Raw genomic sequence first — 25,735 nt, forward strand, 5'->3', positions numbered from 1 at the left:
TGTGCTCATGGGTGTAAATTCTTTTTAATGAATAGGAGGATGGGAAGCGAAGAAATGTCATTGTGTAGTTTATTCTAGTTTTTCCATTCTGCTCTTCTAGCATGAAATTTGGACAATAAATCATTCAAATTACTTAACTTCTTCTAGTGGAAAATATGAAAATGGTGGAAGGGGAAAAAAAGAAAATTAAAATGTTTGAGGGATCCAGGCAGTGCACTTGTTAATGACTAGGGCAGCATTATATTTCATTCAGGCTTAGTGCCTCCAAACTGTTGTCACAGGGCTGTCATTCCTTTATTAACATTAATGAAAGCTGGATATATAAAGTTGTTTGCAGCATCCACTTATCAACTGAATTTTGGTTAGAAAAAAAAATACCTTTGATGGATGTAGCAAACAGATCTGCATGCTTTTTTAAAAGGGGATATTTCACAGCTGGATAGTAGGCAGTAGCGACTACAGCTTGTAACTCAGAAAAAAAAATTTTTTTAGTAAAGTAAAAGAATTGTGATTATCTATCATTCTTGCCTAATTTTTTTTTACCATTTTGAGAATTCATGGAACATATTAGATTTCTCAATCTGGATAACTTCCAAAATAGTTAAATCATGTAAAATTTCATCAAATAAAAGCCAACTGCTACATCAGGTTTTAAAGATGATTTCAGATTTGGAAGACAGAATTTTGTCATGCCATAAATAGAGATGTTATTGAAAATACTTTACTGTTGAAGGTACTTCTATATAACAATAAGGTGATTTCTGGGAGTTTGCTGGATATTGGTTGGTTTTTGCTTTTTCCCTTTGGTGTACCTCACTGTAGGTACAGCACAAGCTTTGTAATTTGCTTTTTGAGCAATAGAGGTGTCAGTTGTTATCTCAGGTATGTATGGGTTATTTACCTTTATTTTAGAGTCTTGAGTAACATTAAGAGCACCTCTGAATTGTCTCATTTTTTTTACATTTTTGGGACATAAAAATATTATCCTTTTCTGCACTAAAACCTAGTCAATAAAATACAACATTTTAGATTAGTTAAAGGTGATGCAATGGGAAATTGGTTCTCTTCATTCAGAAGCCTGGATAATTGAGCTGAGTTTTTATGGCAGCAAAAATCGATGTCTAGGTGGACTTTGAAAGAATGCCTATAAAAGGACTGGCATTTGCATTAAGTAGCAGCACTAAATTTTTGACTGAGTCACAGATGGTACTTTCCAGTGTTTCTTTTTTTGTTTTGTCATCTTGTATCAACCTGGATGTTGGGGCAAAACAGGTTGAAAATGTGACGTGAATTGATGCTTCTTTTGAAAGTGATGACAGTGACACAAATCCTGAACGAGACCTGCAAGATTGTATGTTATTCGTATTCTCAAAATAGTTCTTATGCAGGGTATGTTAAATATTTAGGAAAGGCAGTGAGGAAGGTTTTAGTTTCCTTCAGTGTCTTGTCTGGTATTTTATTAACAAAGGATTTCTTGTGGCAGTTGGTTTTTCTCGTTATACACTTTGAGCCTGATTGAGATGTGGGAGCACTTTGGCCTTTCCAGAAGAAAAGATGTGGTGAGGTTGTGGTTTTTCAAAAGCGTGAAGGGATTTGGTGGTTTTAGGATGGCATGGATGTTTTTAATTTTTAATTTCGTATAAAACTTTAAGAAGTGTTAACAGCAAAAGAACTGGGAGTACTTTACCTTCTGAAGATTTTTTTTTGTGTTGAAAATATTTCTCTCTTAGATCTTTGCAGGCATGACTTTTTCTTGTGAAATCTGAATTTTTGTCATCTTGGGAAATTTTTAAAGATTTCACACTGTTTCCAGTATCTTAATCTTTTTTAGTTGAATACATTGCAAGACCTTATCAAAGCTGGTATCCTTAAAATGTTAGGATGACAAACATGTTTCACACACTTCACTTTTTAATGAGGTAAAGAAAAAGAGACTTCTCCATTATGCCCACACTGAGCATCTGGGGGATCAGAGTGAGTGGTTCACAGAATATTCCTATTAAACAGTTGAAATGCCACTTATTATTAGCTAAAGCTAAATGGGCTAATAGGAGGTGGAGGCGTTTCTGTGATGCCCTTGTCCTCAGAGCACACTGTGGATTCCTCAGTGCCCTTTGGCCTCACTGAGATACAACAGCTTGCAGTGTTTTGTTATTTTAAAAAGTGTGTAGTGGTTACAAACTGATAGAGATTGTATAAAAACACCAGTTTTTCCCTCCTCTTTGCTTCAGCAAATGACATCTTGAAGGTCAGCAACAAGTCACTCCACCCTTCAGAAAGTGGGTTTTTTCCTCCAGCCTTGCCAGGCTAATGAAAGCCCTCTGAGAAAAATCCCATCAAAGATTTTAGCAGCCTTGACTTCTCCACCCCGGACACTGCTCAACTTAAACATTCACATGGAAGCCTTTGAGAGTACATAAATCTTTAAGCCACCAGCACTCCCTGGCTGGGGGGACTTTTTTTTTTTTTTTTGAGTGGTAATTCAAGGTTACTGTCTTGGTCAGAACCTTTTGACCGAAAGCACAGTCTTGAGAAAAGTGAAGGGAATGGTTCACACCCTGTGGTTATAGAGCAGTTAGCTCATGACCAAAAATGCATCATAACTATCATTCAGTTAGTGTTATCAGGAAAACTGTCAGGTTTAAATGCTTAAGAGAGCTCTTGTAGCTGTTGCCATGGCAATATCAGAAAAGCAACGTGGTAATGTTCATCCATATCCCATATTCAGTTAAATTCCTTTGCAGTCTTTTAACTGTGAAAAGAAGGTACCATAATGTAGCAGGCTCTGTTTCTTTTGAGCTGGAACAAATGAAGGCTCAATTTAACTCTTTATGTGAAGATGAAATACAAATCCTAGGCACAAGTGATCTCATTTGCTTTGCTCTTGGTTTGCCATGTACTTTGTGTAAAGTACTCTCTGTGGAGTTACTGACCTGCTGTTCATGCCATGGTGTCATGACTTGGAATTTGGTTTGGGCTTTAAGAAAACACACACACTGCAGTCACAAATGAAACGTTTTGTTAGAAGAATGGATTTACCTCATATGTAAATCTTCCCTAAGTGCAGAAGTGTGGACACTTATGACTAGAATTCCAGATCCTGCTTTCTCATTTGGCCTCACTTTTGTAATGCTTTTCCCCGCCACTGAGCCTGCCCTGTGTTTCCAACCTGTGTGGTGTTGATCAGCTGTGCATTTTTAGTTTCACTCTTCTGTTTTCTGACATTCAAGCTCCTTTTTCACTGACGTGCTGCAAGAAGTTGTTTTCCAGAGCCCTCCCCCAGCCTCCTGCCCTGGAAAGCCTTTGCCTGCACTCTTGGTACAAAGCAGAGCCCACGTCCTGTCCCTGCTGACCTACATTTGCACAGTGCAGCATTTCAGAGCTGGTCATGCTGCTCCCCTGCCTCCCTCCTTCCCTGGGGCTGCCCCTAGACTGGCTGGGCAAGGGGAGGCAGGGCTGGGTGTGCTGGAGATGAGATCTGCAGGGAGAACAGCCAGTGCCATGTCCAGTACATGTGCTCAGCAAGGGCGGTGATACTGTGCCCCGAGTCACATCCTGCTCTGGAAGGACAATCTGAAATGAAAAGGACAATAATGCTTTTCACTGAGAGGTGCAGTTCTCACAGTGTAACTGAGTGATTGTCCAATATTTGCTTATTTGTGCTATTTGACAGCAAAAGAGGGATTGAGAAATAGCATCTGAAATTGGGAAAATATGACAACAACAAGCGATGTTTTTGCAAATCAGTTACAAGCCTGTTCTTTCCAGAAGCACAAATGGAAGAAGCAGGAGCTCCTATATTAGCATCTTTCCCCTCCCTTTCATTTCCTCCTGGGAAGTTTCCATGCATTGCAATGAGCATTCCTTCAAGGGAAAAGGTTTTCTTGCCCTGTGGGATTATGTAGGTATTTTAGATTGATGTGTGATTAGGGACTGTGTTAACACATCAGGAAAATAAGTGGGAAGAGGGAGGCAGTCTAAAGTAATGGCCTTTAGGTGCTTCCCTCCCCTCCAGTGCCTGATTTAGCCTGGGCTTGGAGAGAGTTAATGCATGTCTTAACATGTTGATATATTCTGAAAATATTTTGTAAATGAGGACTGACACGTTTAATATCACTGCACTGCAAAGAAAAGCAGATTCTAAATTGCTGTTTTAGTAAGGTTAACCTGAAAAGCAGTCTGTCTCATCTCTTCTAGATCACTGCCATCCCATAATTTAAGTTTATAAATTTAAGTGAAGATCTTAGTGGGCACTGAATTTTCTCGCAGAACAACCACTGATGCTTGGAAGTACCTTGACATGTAATTTTTAAAATTTAGAACAACTGCAAACTTTACCCATGAAAGATTTCTCAGTGACTGGGGATGGGATCAGTTCTGCTGCACCAAAAACTGTAGTTGCACATTTTGCATTGTCTATTCTATGGGTGTGGGATGTGCAAATATCTCACACCACTGATTTGATTGGAGACATGAAAGGAACAGTTCTGTTGTTCAATAACAACTTTTTTTTGTAGTACTTCCTTTTGGTCCTATAGTATCCAGGCGTAAATCTTTGTTAAGCTGAAAGTTAAATAAATATGGGAAAATGCTGGAATTCCAATTTCTGGTTCTTGTTACCAGGCCAACTTTTCTAAGATTTGTTTTTTGCCAGAATATTGGTGCTGAGGATGCCACGATTTTTTTCTCCCATCATAACTTTTGAGCCATTATGACTTTTTATATTTGTTTTCAACCTGAAGCAGACATACAGAGAAGTAAAAACATTTATGCAAGTATTATACAAACTCTTGTACTTCTGTATTCAATGAATAGTTACATCTTTTTTTACTGCATTGCAGACATGTTAGAATTTTTAGCTACAAGTTTGTATGGTGTTGCTAATGAAAAATGCTTTTTTTTCTTGCTGTATGGGGAAAGGAAGTGAGAGAACTTGTCCAAGCTTTTAATGATATAATTAATTATTGCACTATTTTTAACATGAACTGTTTTTATATTCTAGTAGAATGAGCAAATAGCTTAAACACAAGCTAGAAAACAGTAAAACATTCAGAGAAAAGAATGTAGAGTGTTCATTCTGTAATTGCATATTTCATCATACAAAATTATTCCCTTTTGTTTCTGAAAGCTTTGCAACAAACTGGGTAAGAAAACAGTACTTGGATGCAAATGATTTTAGTAGCCTTTGACCATCTTGATAAGGATTCAAGTATGTTTATAGAGTGGTTTCAACTTACACCCAAACGTTAATACAAATTTAAAAAATCACATTGGACCCTTTAAAAGGGCATGAAGAATGGCTTTTTATTTAGCATTCTGGTGCTCCTCACTAGTCCTGTGAGTAGCAGGAGGTTTGGTGTGCTGAACTCATGGGCACTGTGCTGTGGTTCTGCCAAGCTTGAGCAGATCAACATCGTGTCGGAGCTCCAAAGCCCAGCACCCAAGAGGTGGTTTGGCTGCCAAACTTGATGATTCCAGTGCCAAACTATTTAAGGTTTAGTATTAACCTCTTGGACTACACCCAGGAGCCAGAAGAGCATTTAGGACTAGCCAGAGTTGGTAAAATCAAGTGCATCACAGTGGAGCTGGAAAGTGCCAAGGGCTGGGAGCAGGCTGAAGTCCTCTGCAGGAGGCTGGAGTGTGTCCTGGGCCACTTATGGCATTGGACATGTTCCAGACTTCAGTCCCCTGGTTCCTCAGCAGCTGGTTCCCACACCCACTCTGGGGTCTGGAGCTAGCACTGCAGGGTAGAGCCTGCTCCAGTGCCCTTCTGCCAGGTGCCTCCAGCTGGGAGCCAGCAGCACATGGAGTGGGGAGACCTGCCCTGGGGGCTGAGAGCACGCTCCCAAACATCTGTCCTGGGCAGCTCTTCACATGAATTGCCAGCAGGCATCGTGTAAACCCAGTGTATGAACTTTCAGTTTAGTCAGAGAAATCTCTGCAGAAGAGAGTTAATACTTTTACTGGTGTTTGTTTTCCCCAAAAGCAGACATTTATATTACTTCAGGTGTGATGAAAATGCAGAAATTTACAATTAGCAGACCCCAAATACAACTGAGGAAAAAATTTAGTGGAAGATCACCAAAAAATGGTGTTGAGCAAATTCCCATCTCCACCTTCCAGAGGACCTGCTGAAATTGCTTCAAAGGTGCATCCAGGGCCTTGCAGTCTGTTCACATGTGAGAGTTGCTGCAGACAGACAGCCCAAGAGCTGCTGAGAATGGTCAGTACTATGATTTGTCTTCTCATTACAAAGGAGAAAACCCTGCTGTGATCTCTGCACTGTGCATGAAAACCAGGGTTCAAGGACTAGGGAACACCAGAAAAATCTGGTAATGCTAAAGTTAGAAATTTCTTTCTTCCTGAGCAGCTTTCCCAGAAAAAGTAAAATCTTAAGACCATAAATATAATCAATTTTATTAAATAATAAAAGTACATCAAATATTTGTATTTTCTCCAATTAATAAGTCCCAGTCAAACAGAAAACTAATTGCAGTTTGATCATTTGCTGATGATCAGAGGTGGGTATTGCTTACCCTGGCACTGTGACAAGCAGTAATAACCTGAATTTGATACAACTCTGCTGTAACAGCTGGAAAATAAGCTTTAAAAGTTCTGTTTGTTAGAAAACTGCAAACCTGTAAATAGATTTAACCCAATTCTCTCAAATTATTTTCAGTGATACGTGTTGTGACTTTAAATTGCTTAGGCTTTGTTCCTGCCCGTCTTGTTGGCTGGAACTCTCAATCTTATTGTGACCTAGATTTCCCCACCTATAAACTCAGGTGTAGGGCTTAATTTTCTCCAGCAGATGTGCTTTCACTTGGCTGAGCCTTACTTTTTGCCAGACAGGAAAGAGCAAAACAACATGTTTGATTAATTTTCTCCTGCTTTGCAGAAAATTTTGTCAAGAATGGTGCAAGACTGGAACTTATGTTTTACATTTCTCATCAGCCTCTGAGTTACCTTGAAGTTACGTAGGGAAATTAATAGCAGATCCAATGAATTTGCATGAAGGTTCCAAGTGGAATCAATGTTACTTGGCACCAGATCTTAGGAGCTTGTCTTGTTATTTCTAGAGAATGGAGTAACTTTCAGTCAGCTCTTTGTGGACTGAAAGTTGCATCCAGAACACCACTTGCATTTCTGACGGCAATGTACAAAGCAGCTTTGCAACATTGATTTCATTTATCTCTCTGTCCAAACCAAATAAGCAAACTTCTGAAAACTGGACCTACTTCAAGGGAGTACATTCTTAGTGCTTTAGAATTTATTGGTATGTCTTACTAAGTCGTGACATTGCTAAATGTGTGATACATTAAAGTTGTATAATAATTGTCATGTGGCATTTGAAGGTAAAACTGATCTGCCCTTTGTGCATTTCCTTAGTTTTTAATTTTCCATTTTATAGCAGTTCTGGATAATAAGAAATTACATGGAAGAGAACTGGAGCTATGAATGCACTCCTTAAAATAAAAAATTTAGTGTGGAAAATATGCTCAATTACATTTTACTGGCACATGAATCAGCAATTGTACCACCTAAGTGTGCATGCTTATTATTGCATGTTAACACAGAAATCCTTATATACCATCTTGTCTTTTTTATTAATCTCGAATTCGCTGGGAAAACCGTTTGGTTATAATTTCATCATATTCAAGAGCTAGAATTTTCTTTTTTTAACTTAAAAAAATAATTTCCCTCCTGCCCTGTGTGCTGGGCTCAGAGCTGGGGCTGCTGGGTGTCCCTGTTTCTGTACACGAGCCGCAGGCCCTCAGTGCAGCCTGCGGTGGCGGAACCTGCTGGCCTTGTCTTTGGCCGCGTTGGCGCAGGCGTTGTGCTTGTTCTGCTGCAGGTGGTTCCAGTATTTGATCAGCTCGCTGGGTTGGAACTGATGGGAGGTAATTAGGTGGCTGTATTTACAGCTGGAATAAGAAACTCGCCAGTGATTGAAGACAAACTCGTTGGGTGGGGGCATGGGGTCAATCCGCAGCTTGGCGAGACAGATCCCCACGTACACGTCCTCTAGGTGTAAACGTCTGATGCTTAAGGAGACCTTAAAGATCTTTTCTGCTAAGTCTCCAGAGAAAACATAACCAGTTCCAGAGCAAAATACAGGGTAACGTTCACTTGGATACAAATCAGGTGGCATATACCACTTGCTATCCTTGTTCCTATTAGGTGCATAACCTCTCATTAAATAACCTGTAAAATACTTGTGCCTCGGAGGAAGTTCTGGTTTCAGAAGCTTGTGTATTAAATACTCAGTATTGACAAACATATCACTATCAGTTTTCATAACATACGGAACATGTGGACAGTAGGTTGCAACCCAGTTCATTCCCATCAGAGTTTTTATAGTTAAATTATAGTAGGTGTCGAAGTATTCTTGTTGAATGATGTCGTGGTACTGTCTGCTTTCCTCAAGGATGGTTCTCTGGAGGTATCCATCTACCTTGGTGCTTAAGCCCAACAAAAAAATCCGCACGATTTGGATGCCAGGTGTCAGGCTCTCGTTGCCCCAGGTCTGTCGAATTGCTTGTCTGGCCTCCACCTGGCCTGGCTCTGCAGCTATGAGCAGTATTAGAAAAGGGGTTTTTTCCTGGCACTTGTCAGGCTCGTTGATGACATATCTGAAATGATAGGAAGTTGGATGCCCAGTGCCTTTCTCGTTGTAAATACTCCCATTGGCACTGAGGGTGTTTTCCAAACCGGTGACTCCCTGTGGGGACAGATCCGTGTTGTTGGGGTTGGTGACTGTCGGAGGCCGCAGTGTCTGAGGCACAGCATCTCTCCACACGTTCCTTAGAGAGCTGTGGTTGGTCTCGCTTTTTGTAGATCTAAATCCTCGGATGGTGTAAGACATGGGGTTTTCTCTGAATCCAGCCTTGCCTGGCAGCCAGTCGTGGTGGTTAAAGAACAGAAACATGGCAAAAAGAAACACCAGAGAGACCAGGCCAATGAGATGGGTGCGAAACAGAGACCTTTTGGTATTCCAGGTCATCTTTGCCAAGCAGCAGTGCCGTCTTCTCCACTGCAGCATGTTGTAAGGATCCAGTGATGGGATATGAGACAATGCTCAAGGAAAAGGCTTTTCCAATTGGTTTAGAATCCACTGCTATTCTTTGGTATTCATTTTCCTTTGAGTTGAGCAATTGTCTGCAAATGGCTCGCTCTGCAAAGAATAAAAAAAAAAAATCAGAAATCTTTCATTTTACACGCTCGTAATAGAAACAGTTACAAATAGAAACTAGATATAAACATAAAATTGAGTTAAATTTACTTTTTCAAAGAACAGCCCATGTCAATGGAAATAAGATTTGACTGAGGCTAAAAGCCAACCTTGTTTTATGATTTAACTTGATTTGTTAGCTTTTAAAAATGCTTTTTGCTTGGTAAAAGTTTCAACAAACATCCTGGATACCAAAGATAAAGAGGCAAAAAAAAATAAAAAATGGATCATGTTAGCAGGAAAAAGTGTGAAGCAGATGTAAATAGCTTCATATCCATGGCTGTGAAATCCTTGTAGAGTGTTTGAGAAGGACTGAATGAGAAAGCCTTGCTGGCAGATGGAAGGTTTAATGGCATTAATTAAAATTGATTTGACATGCAGAGGCTAGGATGGCTGACAGTTTTCCAGCCCTTTTTGCAGACGGCCGTGCCTGGTGGTGGGACAGACGGCGATGGCAGGGCTGTGTTAGTCACAGGACACTGCCTGGCGTGGCTCCACCAGCCCCACTGTGCAAGGAAGGGCACTGAGAAGATGCACCTGTCAAAATTCATTTTCAGGGTCCAGTAACCTCACTGCACAGCCCTCAGATGCTAGTGCAGGATTATGTTCCTGGTCACTTCTCAGGCACCTTTAACCTTCTACTCTGCATTGGAGGAAAACATTGAATGGAGCACTGGGCTGTGGTGCCAGCCTCAGTGGCAGCTGAATTCAAATTAAGCTCTGATGTTGAGTAGACAGAGATCTTGGGTAGTGATCGTGTTAACAGGAAATAAAATTGCTCAGGACTAAGTTCCTGGCCAACTATCTGATGAGCATGATACTGGGTTGGGTTTTTCCCCCTCTATAAAAGTATATGTAAGTACTGCCCATAGCAGTTGGAAATTTCAAGTACTCTGACCAGCAGCTGTAGCTGTAGGAAAAAGTGCCAAAGTAGTCTGTGCTTCATTTTCTCTTAAATTTTTGTTCATATTCAGCAGCAGAGTCAATATGGCAGCTTCATGATGCTGCATGTTAAAAGCTGATCACAGAATCACAGAAATTCTAGGTTGGAAGAGACCTTTAAGATCGAGTCCACCCTCTGCTCCTCTCTGATTCGGGCACACCTGCTCAACGATCTATTATATACTTCAGCCACTCAGCACCAACTGAGGAAGCTCCACCCTCTGCTCCTCTCTGACTCAATGCAATCACATCATCTTGTAAATGAACTTTCACTGTACAATAGCAATTCGTTTGTGATTTTCAATTTGCTCTAATTTATTCCTGGGCCCTAGGGGCTTGTATAGGAAAAAAGGATGACAGTTGAACAAGAGTCCATAGAAAATGCTGTTCCTAATAGAAATATGTGATTTATTAATTGCTTCGCTATCTTCTTAAACCAATATTTGGAATAATTTGTGCATTTAAAAACCAAGTGATATGTTACATGGGAAATTACAGAGTTTAACTCGCCGTAAGAGAGTAATTTGAGATGTCAATCGAATAATAGGGTATTAAGCTGTATGTGTGTGATGCAACATTGAGTTGCCCTGTTCACCAAAGGGAATATTTGTGTTTCAGAAGGGTGGGGAGAGGGTACACCTGATGTTTGTTTTACTCACTGCCGGGATCTTTACCGTCACCCTCCGGATGAGCGGGAGCCGCCTCTCGGCCCGTGACCCCGCCAGGGGGCGACGCTGCGCGCCCGGTGTGACGCGGGACGGCGCGCCGGGGTCCTGCGGGAGCGGCCGAAAGGCCCAGGGCGCTCCGGCGGCCTTCGTGCCTTTGGCTTTAAAATCTGATTTTCTTATTTAGCTGTTCGGAGCTGATGCCGCTTCCCGGAGACTCAGGTGTGTCTGTAAAAATCATAAACCCTTGTGTCTAAACTAGTACAGGAATTAATCTGACACTCCATGCTTGTGCTGCTTTTACCTGAATATTGTTTTTATGTAAAAGAAAATAAGCTCCAAACGTATGAGACTCGTATTTATGTGACCATTTGCACCTGCTTTTCCCTGCTGGAGAAACAGAAGCTTCCCCTCAGAACTCATAATTGTTAGTTTGTCTGCAGTGTGCAGTGAGTTGGAGATGAACGCTGAGCTATTGGGGAATATCTGTGTATAAGCAAACAGAAATGTCACTTCAAAGGATAACCCCGATGTCATGGCAGTTCATTGTTTGATTGGAGGGTGGCAGTGGGAATGTTTGGTTAATTATTGTTCCATTGCATGCATTCAGTTAAAGAAGAAAATCAAACCCAGAATTTCACCACTGTGGAGCAGCAGCTAGAACTCAGATTTATTTTGTCACACTGAATTGTTCCACTTATAAAACTACAGTCATTAGATGGAAATACTTAATCAAAAAGTGCACTGCACTACTAATCTTTGTTTAATCTGAGGCAGTGTTTTGATGAGCACCTACTTGGATAAGGTAACAGGCAAAAGTGAGAATCTTAAGTTATATAAATATTTGTGTAAACTGACAGGGGTTTGCAGGTGCTGTGTTTCCCTGATGCACCGATGTCCCAGCACAAGCACTTCCAATCGCCGAATCCTTTCTTTATTAGGCTGCATGCTTACATAATGCATATGAAAATAAGTTTTACAGTGAGGAACAGAAGACATTTTAAGAGAGTCATATTTCCTTGATATTTTTTTATGTAGTTGTTTGATTTTTCAAGGTAGGAGTGCCTTAGAAAATCTGTCTCTGTTTGCCCTTTAAAAAGGCATTTCTTGAATAGGGAAAGCACCCACATTTGTATTTCAGCTTCATAGAGCTATTGACTGGAAAAACCCAAATAACGTGGGCTCATTTTCTTTCCAGTTGTGTGTAAAACATTTCAAAATATACAGTGAGGTGTTAAGCATTGAAAAGACAGCAACAACAATGGCACCTTTGGAAAAAATACTACATGCTAGGGTGTCTTGTTTAAAAACAATGTATAAAACTGTCAATAGATATTAAACCAACCATCTAGTTCTATAATAAAAATATTATTTTCTCTTATTTAATTAGGGTTAGAGCATTAGGTTTTTTTTGCCCAAATACTTAAAATTCCATTTGACAGAATGATTATGAGTAGGCACCAACTATTGACAGTAGATAAGAAAATCTAAGTACAGCAGAGGGTCTCTACAACACTCACCTTGTCCTCGGGGAGTGTGTTGTAGCATGTAACTGCATTTTGGAGATGTTATTTGTGATAATGCTGCTTCATTTTTGGCACCTGGCAGTGCAGTCACTGATGCATTATCAAATGCCAAATACATAAACTGTGAATGCCTCTTGAATTTTTATTTGTGGTCTGTGCTCTGCTGGTGTTTTGGTTCCTGGTAGTTGCAGTTCTGCTCTATAATTACAGCTTTGAAAATTGAAGCATTCGACTTCCTATTCACACGTCTTGGATTTTCATATTTTGATTAGCTGTGTGGGCAAACTCTTAAATTAGAGAGAAGAGTTCAAAAGGCAGCCAGAGTCTGTATTCTGATGAACAGCAGTTGCATATTGGGCCTCATTTAATGTGCCTGGCTTCCCTTATGAGCTCCATTAATCTTCTGCACAAAACAGTATTTGGGATAAGGTTTGATGTGCAGCTTTTTAAATGCCTGATACCAATGTCTTACATTAACCAGGTGTGCTTCTCCTGGAGTCTTGCCTAAAGATACATTTTTTGTTGTTGTTTTAAAAGTTCTCTCAAGTGACTTTATATTCTAAATGTCTTAAAACTGATTTGAAACTGGTGTCTGATGTATGCTGCATCCCTTGCTTTGTGAACTCCTTCCAGCTGTTTTGTTTCATGTTGGCATTGCCTTGGGCAAAGAAAGCACATTTATATTGACATGTAATGATTTATTACAGCTTATTGGAAGATTCTGCAGATAAGCACTTTCTTTATGTAGTGTATTGAATTGCTATAGATTTAGGTCTTAAATTTGTCTTGCAAATATTCACCTTTTCTTTTGTTACTAGTAACAAATTATTTAAATTTCAACAAAAAATAGGAATGAATGGCAATTAGATGGAATGTCATTTTACAATCCAAGTTAAACAGTCAATGTTTTCATATTAAACAGAAATTGCAGTGATGGCAGGAGATAAGTTACGTGCTTACCATTTTGAGTGTGCAGTGTTTGAAGGTTTCCTTTTGGGATGTCAGGGAGCCTGATGTTACTTGTAAATCGTGGTGCCTGATTGCACTGCTGATGGTTTAAATCATGCCCAGTCTTTTGCACGCTCCCAATTTCTGCTTGGCTGCTAGTGCCCTTGTGACATTTTGCTTTTGTTTGGGGGGCAGAAAAGCAAGTGTAAAAAGGGCTGAGGGGACTTCTAAGATAATGTCTTTTGACTGTGTGGTCTGTTTTGATGGTTCAGTGCTCTCGATATGTCACATTATGGCCATTTTACCATGCTTTAAGATTACTTCAGATTAGGATTAATTCTGACCTAGTTCGAGAGGATTTCTAACTGGTTTTTCTGTATTGGAGGGGTTTGAGTTTTTAATTTCTCAGTTAAAAGCAATCATTACGGGAACTCCATTATCCCTTTAATCCTTCCTCTCCAGCCACAGCAGCCTTGGCAGACTGTGAGCACCGCATTTAGTCAGTGGAAGGGAGTGACATTGTGCTGGGGGAGAGCAAAACCTGCTAGAATTCTTTCTCCCTGCTCCGAGACGCTGTTATCTCAGGGCTCTGCAAATTAGGAGCGATCATTATCTGCAATGGTCGAAAAGGTAACAGACAAGCGAACGAATATCACACACAAGGGTTTGACATACCTTCCTTGGTCAGGCCATTTATGGTGCAGGATTATACCCACAGAAAATAGTTTGGGCACGCCATCACTTCAGCAAAAAAGATGCTCTCGACCATGCGCACATCCCCCAGCAGCAGCAGCAGCAGCCCTGCTTCCTGCGCCCGCCGCGCTCGGGATCCGCTCTGTCCATCTGTCTGTCCGTGGCCGTGTTACCTTCCCGGCTGGCCGGCGGCGTCCTTGGCTCGGGGCTCGCTGTTCATGCTGCAGACAAAGGACGGGAGCCGGGGCTGCTCTCACAGCCGCTGCCTCGCGGCTCGGACAATGCGGGGCTGTGCTCTGCTCTCCCCAGGATCCATATTCCTGCTGGAAATGTTCGCGGGGAGCGCCTCACTTGGCTTCGGTAATAGGAGCTCCCTCTGCTCCTTCCTTCATTGTTGCTAGGCAGTAATAGAAATGGTTTGGAGCTGTTTTAACCCGGAATTGTGGTGTATAAAATCCATTCCGTAGTTCTCGAGCTGCTGCACAGGCAGGCAGCAGTTTAAATGTGGGCTTTGACAGATGCTGTCTTCTGACAGAGCAGAATTTAACGTCACTGCTTGGCTGAGTCCCACGTGATTGTTTGCATTCATTTTGACTCAACCCGAAGGCAGACAGGAAGCTTTACGGGCTCCTGCTCTTATTTGATAAATGATACGTACTCAGTTCGTGCACACTGATAGGTGAATAGTATCAAAATTGTATGTTCATTAAGTGGAAAATTGAGGGTTTTTACAGATTGTTTTCACTTTTCCTCGACCGTGCAACTTAGATTCTCTAGGAGATTTTTGATGCTAGATGTTTTAGTACCGTATTCCAAAAGCTGTTCTGCAGTGCAAGGGAATTAAAAGCATTTAAATGCTGAAGCTTGATTTAACCCATTTGTCTCTCTGGGAGTACAAATGGTCTGTGCCTTCACGCCAAAGAAAAGACAGAAATGCCTTTCTTTGCTCATGTTTCCTTTACACATTCTTACTCTTTAAAAGCTGCTTTTTTGTTATCTGAGGTTATTCAGTTGGGCTGATCAACACTGATTTATAAGCACATGCTGTTAAGCTGCCTCTCTGCTGTTAATAGCTTTCTGCTGTGGTCTGGCATTGCAAAGTCAGGGGCGCTTCATTTCAGTTATTGATGAACCTAAAATGTCTTTTGTCTGTTACAGACATACCTATGTCATAAAATTTATCTTTTTGGTCCTGAGGAAACCTGTGTTACTTCCATTTCTCTCCTTTCAGTGACTGACCCTTCTGTGCTGAAGCATCTTATTATATTTACTCTATAAATAAAATACCATAATACCTGAGAAAACAGAGACCTAGCAGCATACATACCCAGGTATTTATTAGTCACTGTGTTTGCCCACTCTGTTTTGAAAAGCTAATGACTGGCTCTTTAGACCTTTTTTTTTACAAGGAGTAAAGAAACTGTGATTTATCTGGTGTGTCTGATTCGTAGTAGTGGGGGTGGGCATGTCCCTTACTGGGAAATAAGGCTTCCCCAGGCAGTCAGTGTGTTTTATTATTCTAGATGCATAATATGATAGTTTACTAGAAACATAATCAGATTTAGATCTTCCTAAATAAATAATCTGTGTACACTAACTTTCTCTATTAATTTAGTCTTGCTTGTAATGCATGAGTTTCTGAACCTCATAAACATTTCCACAAATCCTTTGATCCTATCTGAGGACATTTTAGGATCATGAGCATATTTCCTAAATAGTAATTATAAATTTTAAGTGTGTATCAGTAAAGACTTTCTATCTCCTCCAGTCTAAACAAATCCGTGTTTAAAAAGTGGAGGGGAGGGGTCACTGTGGAGGTAGAGCATGAGAAGAGGGCTGTGTCCAGCACCACTTACTGATGTGGGACCTAGTTGAATAATTGAGAATCAGTGCATTGAGATGTTCCGTATGTGCCCAGGTGACTCCATTTCCCACCTAGACACACCAAGCTTTCTGCTGCCCTGTGTAATATCCAGAATTTGGTGTAGTCTGTTGCTGGAGCACACAAACATGTGAGAGCATGGCCAGGAGTCCTCCCAGTTTGCTGCACTGTGGGCTATGGGTAGGAAACCAGGTGGATTGTCCATGTGGTCAGTGCATCCAGGCAGAAGGAAGGAATGCTTTTGTCAAACACAAACATGTAAATCTGCCTCTGAGTTTGCAATTTTCAGACAAGACTAATTTCCCTTGTATTTGGAAATGAGTTCAGATCTCAACAGAATGGTTATTAAAATCTGTGCTGTTTCTATTTAATGTATTTGCTACTGTTTCACTGTACCTGGTTCCTAAAGCTTGGGACCTATTGGAAGGGGGAGAGCTGTTTTTATTTTTCTATAAATGCTCATTAGTAAATATTAAAGGTACAAAAATCCCAAGGGCTGTTTTTCTAAAGAGAATCCTTTTTCAAGTAAATTTAGAAGGGAACAGACATCAGCTCTGGCTTTTAATTAAATGGCCATATCCCTTGTGTGTAGCTTGTAAAGTTCAGGCAGAGCTGTTGTCTGTTGGTATGTGTAAAAATTGTCATCTTGCCTTGTGAAAAAATTGAGTATTGAATTCTTAAATATTAATGACCAATTTCTTTTGTTCATTCTCTTATATTTTTTTTTCAAATAAAGTATGAGAAGTTCTTTGCTCATCTTATAGAGCTCATTTTATAGAGAAGTAAGAAAAAACCTTTGATTTTTGTACTGCTTTTCATCTGACTGATTCAGCTTTTGAGTCAAAGTTTTGGGAACAATTTCCTTTTCTTTTATAGCACTTTGTTCTTTGCTGCTTTCCTAGGATACTGTGCATTTGTGGGTATTTCAGGAGGGCAGGTCTTGCTTTGGACTGGGAATAGGAGCTGCAGGTTTTGCTAATCTTGCTGGGCTGGAGGTTGGAATGAGCTTTACTTCAGCCCAGTCTCAGCACGAAGGGTCAGTTGACTGCTTGTTCTCCATGCAGGGAGTAGTGTGTTCTGTAATGTTACTATGGTTACATCCCAAATTAGAAGCTGCACTGTTAGTGCTTGAAAGGCTGCCACCTATTAAGGCTCCAAGGAGTAAGTGAGGATGTAGAGGCTGTGTGAGGAGCAGGCAGAGTTACTGTGACCAGGAGCTGGAGTGCTCAGCGAGTCCTGCACAGGAGGGAGAGCAGAGAGGAGGGGGCTGCTCACAATTCCCTGTGCACCTGACCACTTGGAACTGAGCAAAATGTACCAATGCAAAACAAACTTGGGGTGGTTTGGAATGTTCTCTTCAAAAAACTTGAAAAACTCTTTGTGTCATTTTGAGAGGGTGTTAGCACAGCTTTGTCTAACTGGTTTTATAATAAAGCTATTCAGTAAAGTTCTGTCTTGACAACATTAGCAGAAATTCCTCAAACTAATTTGGATTAATTGCAGTAGTCAGGCATGTACTGCTTGGCAACTTCTGCCCCTTGAGAATTGAAATACTTAAACCATGGGTGACTTATCACTATTTCCATATGGATTGTGCATTTTGGATACTCAATGAATACTTTGCAAATTTCATTTTATCATAGTAAAATGGAGTATTATATCAGCTGTAATGTGTTGAAAACCTTTCAAGGGACAGTTCAGAATGATTAATGGCAACATTTTCAAGGTTGGTTGTTCTTGTTTTTAAGCTTTATTTTTACCTTCTGGAAATGTGTTAATACAGAGTGTCATAAATGCTTAGTTTTAATTTTCCATGTTGAGAATTATGTATATGGCCAATGGCTATTCTGCTCCTCTCTTCAGAAATAATACTTCTCCAGTAAGTTCATATAAAGTGGAGACAGGGTTGGCAAATACTTGGAATTTGCTTGGCTGGTTTGAGATACCAACATGTTTCTTAGCTTTTGCAGACATGTTTGTAAGTGAAGGAAAATAGCAATCTAGAAATGACCACAAGTGTCAGTATTGCCTGCCTTATTTTGCTTAGTAGATTTTCACCATTGCTTAGCTGGTAGTGAAACCCAGCTTTTACATTTGGTGCATTTTTTTATAAATGTTCAAGGTTTCTAATAACACCCAAGCCATAAACTTGATGATTTCATTAACTACTGAGTCATAACTTTAGAACCTGAATGCAACAATCCAGGTCAATCTATAGAACTAGAAAAAGTTCCCAGTTATTACAAAACATGTATCAGGTTTTATTCAGTTGATTTTTATGTTTTAGTCCATAAGGAATATAAGCATACCCCCAACTTCACAGTTGTGAGAGGGGGGAAAGTCCAAATGATGTTTTCAAGTCAGAAGGGTGTTTCTTGGGAAACATTTCAGGGAGATGTTCCATAATTTTAAAGCTTGTATTTTTTTATAAAGTAAACTGATGTTCTAGGTGTCCAGCTAGAATTCATGCTGTTCTCCTATCACAGCTTCCTTAGAGGATAACAGGTATGGAGTGAATCAAAATTCACTCAAAAAGCCAAAGTACAAACTATAAAGTTTAGGTCTGCTTTGATTCTGGTTTTGTGTGTTATGCAAATGTATATGGACTACTTTCCAGATGTGTTTCTTTCCTCAATATTGTGTTGTTTGCTTTATCATATCTTTTCTTTCTTCTGTATTCTGATTTTTCGTATCTTCCCCCAGGTGTTGCATGCAATTATTGCTGATCTCAAGTGCTAAATGCAGATTTTATTCTTCCAGAGGTTGGACAATATAATTTCATTTGTGTTGTGCAGGATTTTTGGTTTTATGGTTCTCCCCTAATGAACGGACAAGCCAGTGCCAGCAGTAATATTTTCTGCCTGTCACAAGTGTTGCTTTTGCATTCTGAGGAGAGCAGGGACTTTATGAAGCTTTGATTCAGCACAGCAGGGGAGAGGAGGCCAAGCAGCTGAAGTACCAAAATTCACAGGCAGCTTTCAGTGGCAAATGGGCTGGTGTTTCCCCCTTACCTCATGGGTTGTTTCATCCTCCTGCCTGCACTGTGTGATCAAGGTAGCCCTAGCACCCACCCCAACATGAGAATTAGAAGTCAAACCTCCAGTTCTTCCAGAAAGTGGGACTCTCACGGGAGAACTGGTACTAAAAATCCAATTTCAGAGCATGGAAGATAGAATGAAGGAAGATGGCATCCTGTTGGAGATAATAGGCACCAGCTTTTATGCAGAGGAAGGAAAATGTCTTGTTCCAGTTGCTGCCACCTGTCCAGGCCTTTTCTGCCCCTTTTACCTCGGGCTATTTTCAAGCTCTTGAGGCATCCCACACTTCTCCCCCAATAACTTAGAGAGTCTTGGCTCATCAGGCTGAGTAAGGGATGCAGCCATCCTATCCTACCCAGCACTCTTCCATGCATAAGGAGCTACCTAGGTTTTGGTTTGTTTTTTTCTTTTCTTTTGTGTGGGACCAATTAAGAGATTAGCAACTGTTCATCCTCTCATTAAGTCTTTTTCCCCAGGTATGTGGTTTGTACAGGAATATGGAGACATTTTGTTTGCCTCCACAATTTTTAGGACTGAAATTGGTGAGACATTTGTTTACTGAATGTTAAATAATGTGAAATTGAAGAACTGGACTTTCAGAGCTGTCAGAATTTCCTGTGACTTGGGTTGAGACCCGTACTGACTCTTTCCATCTGTCACATTTGCTCAGTAGCTTTAGTATGTTAATTCCTGCAGCTCCATCCTGGAGATATCCTCATTTGCAGCTAATTCTGGGGGACATGAAAGGTTTACAGCAGAAATAACAGAGATTTAGCAAGTGCCTTAAATGCCTGAATCCTTTCCTTCAAGCAGAGATGCTTAAGCTAGAAAAACCAATAAAATCTGTGGAAAAAAATCCTTTCTCCAGGGACTCAAGAGGTCCTATTCGTGTAATAAATTTCAGCAATATTTGTTCATAGCCAACAGAAAACCTGGATCATAAAATGGAGAATAAATCCCCTTTTAAGAGAAATTCCCTACTGCTCTTTTTTTGGACATGTTGGAGAGACTGAAATTTCTCCAAACACTTTGCACATCACCCAGATCTCACTGAGCTGCTTCAGCCTGGCCAGTTGGGGACGTGTCCCAGCTACTCCCCATTTTACTGAATGTTGTTCTATCTTCATGTTTCCCTCAATTTCATGTAGTTCCCAATCAGTGGAGATTAAGCTGCAGACTTTCCACTTCTAAAATTCACATTAAACTTAAATGATACCATTCCTTGAGTGGCTTCCAAGGAAGAGGAAGCTCTGCTATGGAAATAACGGATTTTGCCTGAATAACTGTGTTCATAATTCCTTCTGTAATCTGTGTAAGACTCTAGATTAATTTCATGAGCCTGAGGATTTTTTTTCACATAAATTACTGATGTAGAGTCAGTAACCAGGACTCGTAGTCCTCAAATACTTGATTTAGAGGAAATCCACAGGGTCTGGTTTGTATAATGTAGATTGACAGAGAATATTGATTGAGAACTAGAGAATTTTTATTATTTTATGCTATCTTAAGCTATATTTCAAACTGAAATTCCGGGTGGTTTATTTTCTGTAATTTAGTGGCTTCTAACAGAAGAAGAAATCACAGACAGCTCTCTTGCATCTTGTCCACCTTGAGATGTAATATTAAGAATAATCAATACATTCTGTAGGGAGGTGTGTCTGTAAAAGAAAAAATACTGGTTGTATTTAATATAATAATGCTGAATTAATAAAATTTGGCCTCAAATTCAAGATGATATTCTTCTGTTAGGTATATAATCTTGCAATTCATAATCAGCATCTGCAAAGAGTTCTAGTGTTGATCTGTCTTGCTAAAGTAAATTCATAGAGAGCATTTGTCATCTGAAAAAACCCACCCTGCTTCTCAAAAACATACAGAAACCTGTCATCCTCTTAAAAACCCCATAAAATCTCATGACCTTGGATGATGCTTATTGTAGACTCTTTGAAGTCTTTTCCTCTTGAGAATTTGTGTAATCAAACATTGAGACGCCTACAAATGCTTTTTCTCTAAGTTTTGGTTAATGTATACTTGTTTTATCAATGTGCAAGTATTATGGTTTACATTGCATATCAAAAGATTGAACTGTGGATGAGACTAAATCTGACCCACATTTTCCTGATTTTTTTTTTTTCTTTTTTCCCCCTCACACCTTTGGATCTCCATGTTAGGTTTTGCCATGGTGTTCCTTATTTTGCCAAATATCAAAAGCTCTTCTGTTGTATTTCTAGGTAACAAGCAAAGTAATAAATAGAATAAAAATACCTTCTTTATTGAATAAGGCCTGGATACAGTACAGAAAGGGAATCCCTTTGTTTGAGAATCTAGGTCACTTCATAAGGAAAAGGTTTCCCTACTATGAAAAATTTACATTTGCCATTTTCTTTGTTTTTTCTTTTTCTATTTTTCCTTTCGATGTGCCACAATCTGTACTCATGTGCTGTGTTTGCCTAATGACAAGAGGTTGTTTATTCCATGTAATGAAATGTCACTTCTCTGAGGTGCATGGGAGGAAGGGAGTGAGCAAGGAGATATGTCAGTGAAGTGGGAAATGCTGGGTGCAGCAGGAAAGGTTAGAGCAGCTCTCTGGAATCCCTGCTCTCCTCTCCCTGGCAGGTTGGCTGGGACCAGAGCCAGAGTAAAATTGGCTGTGTGTATGCCCAGGGTGATGCACACCACCTCCTGAGCCTTGTGCAATGTCCTCCATGTGGGAATGGAGGCAGCAGGCTGCTCAGGGCAGGCTGGGGCAGCCCTGGGTGCCCTGTGGCTGATGGCTCGGTGCAGAATTTCCTGCTCTTCTCAGAGCAGGGCTGAGGCACTGCGAGATGGCTGCAGGAGCTGCAGCAGCTTCTGCTGGGTGCCAGGGCTGTGGCCTGGGAAGGAGGTGAGCAGTGCTTTGAGAAGCTGCCTGAGCTAAGGAAAGGGTGAAACCTGAGGCATCTCCATCTTCTCCAGTGGAAAATGTGCTGCCTGGAAATACCTGATCCCACTGATTGGGATCTGAGGCTGATAGTAACTTGGGGTTTTTCTTAGAACAGCTTTCAGAGTGCTAATGCCTTCAGATGTTTCTTCCAACTAAGCGCTAGTCAGTGACACAAATGTCTGTTGGAGAGGAGATAAGGATTTTTCCTCTTCCTCCAGAATAGGCACACATTCATTCCCCCAAGAATATGCCAATGCAGAACCTGCAAAATAAGGAAGAAATATGTAGTCTGGCATTAACTCTGGATTAGTTGCTTTTTCTTACATTTTCCAAATGTCTTTTTGGAAGCACAGGAATAAATAGAAAAGTGTGAGGTCTCTGGTCTGTGTACAAATTACCAGCCTGTTGAGCTACATGTAAAATTACTCTGCCGCCCTTGCTCAGAAGGTGATGCTGCTGTTTTGTTTTGGTGCTTTTCTCGTAAAAGTAGAGCACGACCTGACTAAGGCAAGGAAGTTATTGGATGAGTCTCTATGAAATTGAATCTGTTTGTGACTGGTAAAGCCATCCTAAGCACGTACAGAAAGTTCCAGGGTGTCATAACAGGGGAATCTTGTTACGCTTTGTGTTGTTTTTTTTTTTTTCTCTCATTGAAATCTTGGCATTGAAAGCCTAACTGTATTCCAAAACATTGTCTCCTCTTAGTGGTTTACTCATTTTTATTTCCTGCCACTTTAGTGTTCAGTTTTCTGGACTGACGCGATTTTACTTTGCAACACATTGCTGTAGGAAAAAAAAGAACTTATTTATTTTTTTTTATGACTGACATTAGACTTTGCAAAGGTGAAACAGCTATTTGGAGTGCCAGGACAGATGCGAGGGCTGAAGGAGAGCTGAGGAGGTCTTGCTGCTTGTGGCAGATTTCCTTCAGATAAACTGTGAAATCCCCAGGATCATCATGGATGACTGATGGTTGCTAACATGTGAGGAACAGGAATAATGGTTGTAGTGAGCCTCACCTGTGAAAGTGCTGACTGGCAGTCTGTCATCTCCTGTGGCTGTTCACAGTGGGAGGTTCTTAAAGATGAATTTGTGTGTATATGGGTACAGAGTGAGAGGGCACAGCCGTTTGAAAACTTTCAGAACCTGTTTGGTGATGCATTTTGGAGTCTGCTCGTTTGTCAGGGATTATTTTTTTGCAGCAATGGATGAAGCCTGTATATAATTTACAGTGTAACAGGAAGACCCTAAAATCTGTTGGTTTTGTAGGGCTGTTATCCTCATCTTTGAATAGGCTGGCCCCCACTATATGGGATTGTGCCAGTTGACCTTTATTTAAGAGGATGCATTTATGCACTACCAAAAATACAGCTGAGAACAGTCTGTGATAAACCAGTTCTCCTAATGCAATGCTAGGAGCTTGGAGATAGTCTATCTAGTGTATGGATTGTGTTTAAAATGAAAAAATTAAAGTTGAATGCTGTCATCTTAGTGCTTTGAGAAGGGCTTAATTTAATCTTCTATACTAAAGAAAGAAGAATAATGGGGAATTTAGATATAATGCCAAAGGAAGCTGAAAGTAGAGGCAGAAGGCCAAATGGAAAAATTCCTCTTTTGTGATACAGCCAGAAGCCTTCCTGTATTTTAACTTAATGCATGATTTATTGCCACTACAGTTAGTTTTTGATATGAGCATGTAACATCATCAGCTTTTGTGTGCTCCAGCAGGGTAGTATGAGTGATGTGTTTCTTCAGGTTACCAATACCAGCAGCCATTTGCACAATCTCTTTGGTGTATGGTGTTACAGCAATAATACACAGCTCCTGCTGAAGCCATGCTGGCACTAAAAACCTTGAAGGCACTTCTTGAAACATCTCCGTTTCTCAAGAAGCACACAAGTAGGAAGCTTTGTTGCTGTGATGCAAATACAGTATATATTATTCTATTGTTTGTCCTCAATATGTGAGTCTGTGGTGTGTGACTGGGATGCTTCTCAGTCCCAGGTGCCTTTGTTAGGTGATGATTAATATTGTGATGGTGTTGTTTGGTCCCCCTGTGTGATTTCTTTTGGAAGGAAATCAGCCATGTCCATAGGCTGTATTGCTTTTGGCAAAGAGCCAGGCTTTTAGGACATGCTGAAATGGAGACAACTGAAACTTTAATGTACGTTGTCTGTTTGTTCTCTGGGTATAAACCAGAAGGCTTTAATTTGTTGTTGTGCTTGGGGGATTATTAAGTTGGGTTTTGTTTTCTTTAATTTTGGAATCTATAGGATAAGTATAAAGGCTTAATTGAAAAAATACAGAATTTTGGGTTCAGGTGGCTGCCTGGCTTTCTGCTGATATGTACAGTAGTGTGATTTTGTGCTCTGTAGTAATGATACCTGCAAAATACTTTAATGTTTTCATCTGCTTACATCTGTACCCAGGGAGGGAAACTCCAGGCCTTTTGTAGTTACCCAGTTGCACTCAGTAGAAATTTCTTGAAGGGGGAATAGTAAATGTTGGTCTAATTTGAGTGCTCCTTCCTAATTGTAAATAAAAGAATATTTTAATTAAAACAGACTTCTGGAATGAGAGTTCTGCAATGAAAAGTATGTGTTGGAATGGATCTCCCTGGGAAAGCTGGAGGCAGAGCTGCAGGACAGGGTGATAAATGGCACATAACAGCACCAAACCCTTTGCATTTTTATGGAGGGGTATTTGATTATGATGCTGCATATGAAACTTGGGCATCCTGCAGCCAAAGCAAAGGTACTCTAGCAGGCAGTTTTTGTCAGAGCTGCTGTGACTGTGAGAGGAATGCTATTACTGCAAATTTTGGAAATGCTGACTTCAGAATATTGTACTGAGAAAAATAGGTTAATGATGTTGACTCTAGGTGGGAGAAGCCATTTGAGGACACTGAAGAGCACAAGTTTTTTTTTCAGTGATGTTTTATTGTATTAAATATCTAAGCTTACCTATGGGAAGCTGCAGGTAAGTAACTCCTAAAGTGTAATATTAATATTGAGGAACAATTCATACACTGCTTAGGAACTTTCTAGGTTTGAAGTTTATGTTTGAATCTCAGATTGCTTCTGTGCCCTGTCTTAAAATGTAGGAAAATGATTCCAAGGGTGCATTTATATTGTTGAAATTGGAATATAAACATTTAAATCCAACAATAGATGTGTTGTGTTGGCATCTTTTGTTTTACTTGATGCAAATGTGTAAAGTCATGGGGCAGAAAGAAACATTGCAATCAAATGTCAGCTGTTGTCATAATATGTAATGTATATAGTGTGTAGTGTATGTAGTATAGGAGTTCTCAAAATAAGACTTTTTCATGGGCACCTTATAGCAAGCGTGGCCATTGGAAATGTAAAGTATTCTGTTCACAACAGCTGCTGTCTCTGATTTAGTATTTTTAGTGAAATAAAAGTTCATTCACAACATGACCAGTAACTTCCTGTTTGGGGGCAGATTTTCCAGCTACTTGTGATAAAATCTGAGCATTGCTTAGTTTCTGTGAACACATTATCAGCCTGTTGGCAAGGACTACTCTGGGCCCTCAGTTTGGGAAGGATGTGGAGATGCTCAAGGGGGCAACAAGGCTGGTGAGGGGCTGGGAACACAAACCCTGTGAGGAACCACTGAGGGAGCTGGGGGTGTTCAGCCTGGAGAAAAGGAGGCTCAGGGGTGACCTTATCACTCTCTGCAGCTCCCTGAAAGGTGCCTGCAGTCAAGTGGGGTTGGGCTCTTTGTCCAGGCAGCACTGACAGAACCAGAGGACGCAGTCTCAAGCTGTGCCAAGGGAAATATAGGTTGGATATTAGGAAAAGGTTTTTCACAGAAAGAGTCATAAAGTTCTGGAATGGCTGCCTGGGGAGGTGGTGGAGTCACC

At 40.5% G+C, this 25,735-nt stretch overlaps 2 protein-coding genes across 3 annotated transcripts in view; one reads left to right on the forward strand and one right to left on the reverse strand.

The window, feature by feature from the left end:
- CDC73 (cell division cycle 73) overlaps positions 1-25,735 on the forward strand; it is a 101,765-nt gene that overhangs the window by 46,828 nt on the left and 29,202 nt on the right. The gene's annotated exons all lie outside the window — the stretch shown is intronic.
- Positions 6,404-14,533, reverse strand: B3GALT2 (beta-1,3-galactosyltransferase 2). 2 transcript variants are annotated; one of them, XM_064720026.1, is made up of 3 exons: positions 13,989-14,520; positions 10,834-11,067; positions 6,404-9,175 (listed from the first exon to the last, which is right to left on the reverse strand). In XM_064720026.1, the coding sequence occupies exon 3, from the start codon at positions 9,041-9,043 to the stop codon at positions 7,775-7,777; it is 1,269 nt and encodes a 422-aa protein (XP_064576096.1). In that variant the 5' UTR covers positions 9,044-9,175; positions 10,834-11,067; positions 13,989-14,520; the 3' UTR covers positions 6,404-7,774. The 2 variants fall into 2 exon arrangements, with proteins under 2 accessions (XP_064576096.1, XP_064576097.1); XM_064720027.1 differs by lacking the exon at positions 10,834-11,067 and having other exon boundaries at positions 13,989-14,533.

This window comes from Zonotrichia leucophrys, chromosome 8, assembly GCF_028769735.1.
Source record: "Zonotrichia leucophrys gambelii isolate GWCS_2022_RI chromosome 8, RI_Zleu_2.0, whole genome shotgun sequence".
Taxonomy (NCBI): Eukaryota; Metazoa; Chordata; class Aves; order Passeriformes; family Passerellidae; genus Zonotrichia; species Zonotrichia leucophrys.

Bases quoted from the DNA above. Each gene is read 5' to 3' on its own strand.
- B3GALT2 (XM_064720027.1), bottom strand. From the start codon at position 9,043: ATGCTGCAGTGGAGAAGACGGCACTGCTGCTTGGCAAAGATGACCTGG.